At 37.9% G+C, this 3,184-nt stretch overlaps 1 protein-coding gene across 2 annotated transcripts in view; it reads left to right on the top strand.

The window, feature by feature from the left end:
* Positions 1–3,184, top strand: part of LOC106526285 (glucosidase 2 subunit beta) — a 210,977-nt gene that overhangs the window by 91,444 nt on the left and 116,349 nt on the right. For both annotated transcript variants that reach the window (XM_014020853.1, XM_014020852.1), the window contains one exon: positions 1,782–1,845. In XM_014020853.1, coding sequence (XP_013876307.1) covers positions 1,782–1,845 — 64 coding nt within the window. The remainder of the gene's footprint in view (positions 1–1,781; positions 1,846–3,184) is intronic.

Genomic DNA, 3,184 nt, shown 5'->3' on the forward strand with positions numbered 1-3,184 from the left:
TTATTATTATTTTGTATGAATTATGGAACCTTAGACTTGGGAATCACTTGATAGGATTTTAATGGAACTTCCAAAACAGCATCAGTAGAAGCAAACCTGCCATGGATTAACTTTTGCAGTCAACCCAATTCAACTTCGCCATTATCATTAATGTTTAACAAACATAAATTAACTGTTACACAGTTTTACAGATATTGAGGTACATTTTATTTTTTGTAGTAGCATTCACAACGCATAATTAATACTATCCAGATATTACAAACAGTCTGACTTCTAAAAGACTTCATTTTGGGTCTAGATCTAGACCAGGGATAATCAATCCTGGTCCTCGAGGTCTGCCCTGCATGTTTTACTGTTTTCCTTTCTCTAAYRCACCTGATTCAGTCAGAGAATTACCTCTGCCAAGTTCTGAAGAAGCCTGATAATCATCCATTCATTCAAACCAGGTGTGTTGGAGCAGAGAAACAAGTAATGCATGCAGAGCTGCAGACCTCAAAGACTGTAATTGACTATCCCTGATCTAGACTGTTGTCTGCCATTTTTGGACCCGTACTTGAGACCATTGCTTTTTAAAAATTTTTTGTTGATGCATTTTATTCCTTCACTTAGGTTCCTAACAGAGCAAAGTAGGCAAATGTGACTTTGTTCTAACAAAGCAACATGGTATCAAAATAATCCTGATGCTTTCTTTAAAATCAGAGGAATACTTTCACTTTATCACCTTTAAAATCTTTGTCAGATGAACTCTCTGACTCATTTTTTTTTTCCATTTTGCGCATTTGTATTTTTCGAGGAAGTTTTTCCCATATTTGTGTTGCGAGTCCAGCCTGTCAAAARCGATTCTGAGCCTCAAATACATGAAAAGTTGCCATGATCTTAAGCAGGTTTTTGTTCTCCTCAGAAGTGGTGAGTCACATTGCATTTGGCAACACCTCTCACTTGCCCAGAGTTTACAGTCTGTTTCCCAATAGAGGAGAGAATGACAGCATGCAGCATGTGACAGCTTATCAAAAAGCAGACCCACGTCTCCTCTTTCCCATATGTAGGGCTCTTGTCAGTTCAGTCCTCCTCGGCATCATAAATCTTATAGGAGGAACGCTCGTCTTTTCACCGCATTTTATGGAACACAGAATGCCTACGAGCATCAACACCAGAACGCAGTGAAACTGAAATAACAAACACTTTCTAATCTCAGAGAGAATCCAGGCTACAGATAAAGATCAATATTTTCTTATTAAGTATATCCCTTTTTCACTGCGGCAGCGACGCAGTCAATATTTACTCTTCGAGGTGATTATCTACCCTAACAGCCTCCACAAGATCCTGAACGTGCCTTGAACTTTTCTAAATAAATGTGACATCTTTAAAAGAAAACTAAAGACCTGAAAATTATTTTTGGCTTTTCTCGGATTTTCCCTCGTGACCTTAAAAAAACACCCAAAACAAACAAACAAACAAAACAAAACACAAAAAAGCGCACTCACTCATCCAGGCATGTTGTCTTTTCATCATTAAACTGCCTTTCGAAGGCYCCTGAGAGGCTTCCTGACGCCTCGCCTCCTGAAACACCAAGTGGCGTCAGACTCTGCTGGGAGGTGCAGATTAGAGTCACGGGCCTGATCTGAAAAGATCCTTAAAAAATCACGATCCTTGTCGTTCACAAATAGCGGTTTTGCCGTTTTTTTCCCCCCGTACGATAACGTGGTGGTACCTGAGGTTTGAAGTGTACAGATGTTTGACCTTGTTTCCTCACCCTCTCTGCTTCAATCATGTGCTTGCAGATCAAAGACGCTGCCCCAGGTGGTCCTACGAGTAAAGATCTGTACTTAAAGGAAGCCGACAGAGGTAAGTTATTAAACCTCACTGCTCTTCGCTCAACATCCACGGTCTCCTTGACCACCCTTCTAAAATTCCTCTTTTGTTTTTGTTCCCACTAAAACCATAAAATGAAATTACATTAGAAGATTTAAACTTTGCCCACACGTGTGCGTGTTAATTTAATTTCTCGAATCAGGTTAATCTTTCTAAATGTGCCAAAAAAAGCATTTGTGCCCTTAACAGAAGCACTGAGGCCACAGCCCRGCAGTGTTATTTATTTTATTTTGTTTTTAATGAACATATTCCCAGTAGATCTAAAGCTAATGTGTGTGTTTGAACTGTGGTTAGCTGAAATTAAAATGGCTCACCTGAAGAAGCCCCGCTTGCAAATTCGGTTCAAAAGAAAAATCTGTTCTTTATTACTTTTCTGGTTAATATTTGTTTAATGTATTTTTCGTTTTTGGGTGGGAATGGACTTTTCAGATTAGACATGACCAGTAAATAACTTTCCTGCAACAGACAATTGGAAGAATGACAATTTTCATGTCTAAGTTGCTTTATCTCTGTTTTGAGCAGTGGTGGGCACAGTTAACCAAAAAGTTAGCTTTACTAACCATTAATCCGCTAAACAGATTAAAATAAATTTAGTGGAAGCTAATGCTAACCGCTAAGATGACTGTCACTCAGCCTGTGTYACTGACACAAACCTGTTGTTAGTCTTGTATTAGTTTAACATGAAGCTGGGTGTGATCATCTGTGGCACGTCAGCCAATCCAAACCATTTACTGTATATTTGAATAAAAACATTTCTTTGATTGCATTTGTATTTTTAGAGATACTGTTTGAAGTTAGTCTAACAAAAAAATAACAAATATTTTCTCTATGAAATTTTATGTGTAGTCAGTTTTTGCATTTGGTATTTAAATATTGTTAAACATTTTATTTATTTTTGCTGAATTAGAAATTTAGCTGCTAAAGGTGCTACATGCTACACAAACATTGGCTGACACATCCAGCTTTGCTTAAGAGGTGATAGTTTTTATTTAATTCTGGATAAATGGCATAAAAATCAAACACTTATGAATTTCTTAGTGGTCTTAAAATTAGCGGAACCTAATTTAATGGAAGCTAATCGATTTGCTAACGGTTTAGCTTGCTAAATGAGAATCTAGCTCGATTATTAGCGGATTAGCGGAACTAACCCATTTCTGTTTTGGGGTATTCTGATTGCAAGTGGTCTGCACCTTCTCTTCTTTAAATGTTTACACCAGTGGTCCTCAAACTACGGCCACGCCTCCCCGTTTGGTCCGGCCCCAAGAACAATACCAGAGAGCATTTAGTTTTTTTTTTCATAAATGTGTATTTG

The sequence above is a fragment of the Austrofundulus limnaeus genome, unplaced genomic scaffold (assembly GCF_001266775.1).
Source record: "Austrofundulus limnaeus strain Quisiro unplaced genomic scaffold, Austrofundulus_limnaeus-1.0 Scaffold269, whole genome shotgun sequence".
NCBI lineage: Eukaryota > Metazoa > Chordata > Actinopteri > Cyprinodontiformes > Rivulidae > Austrofundulus > Austrofundulus limnaeus.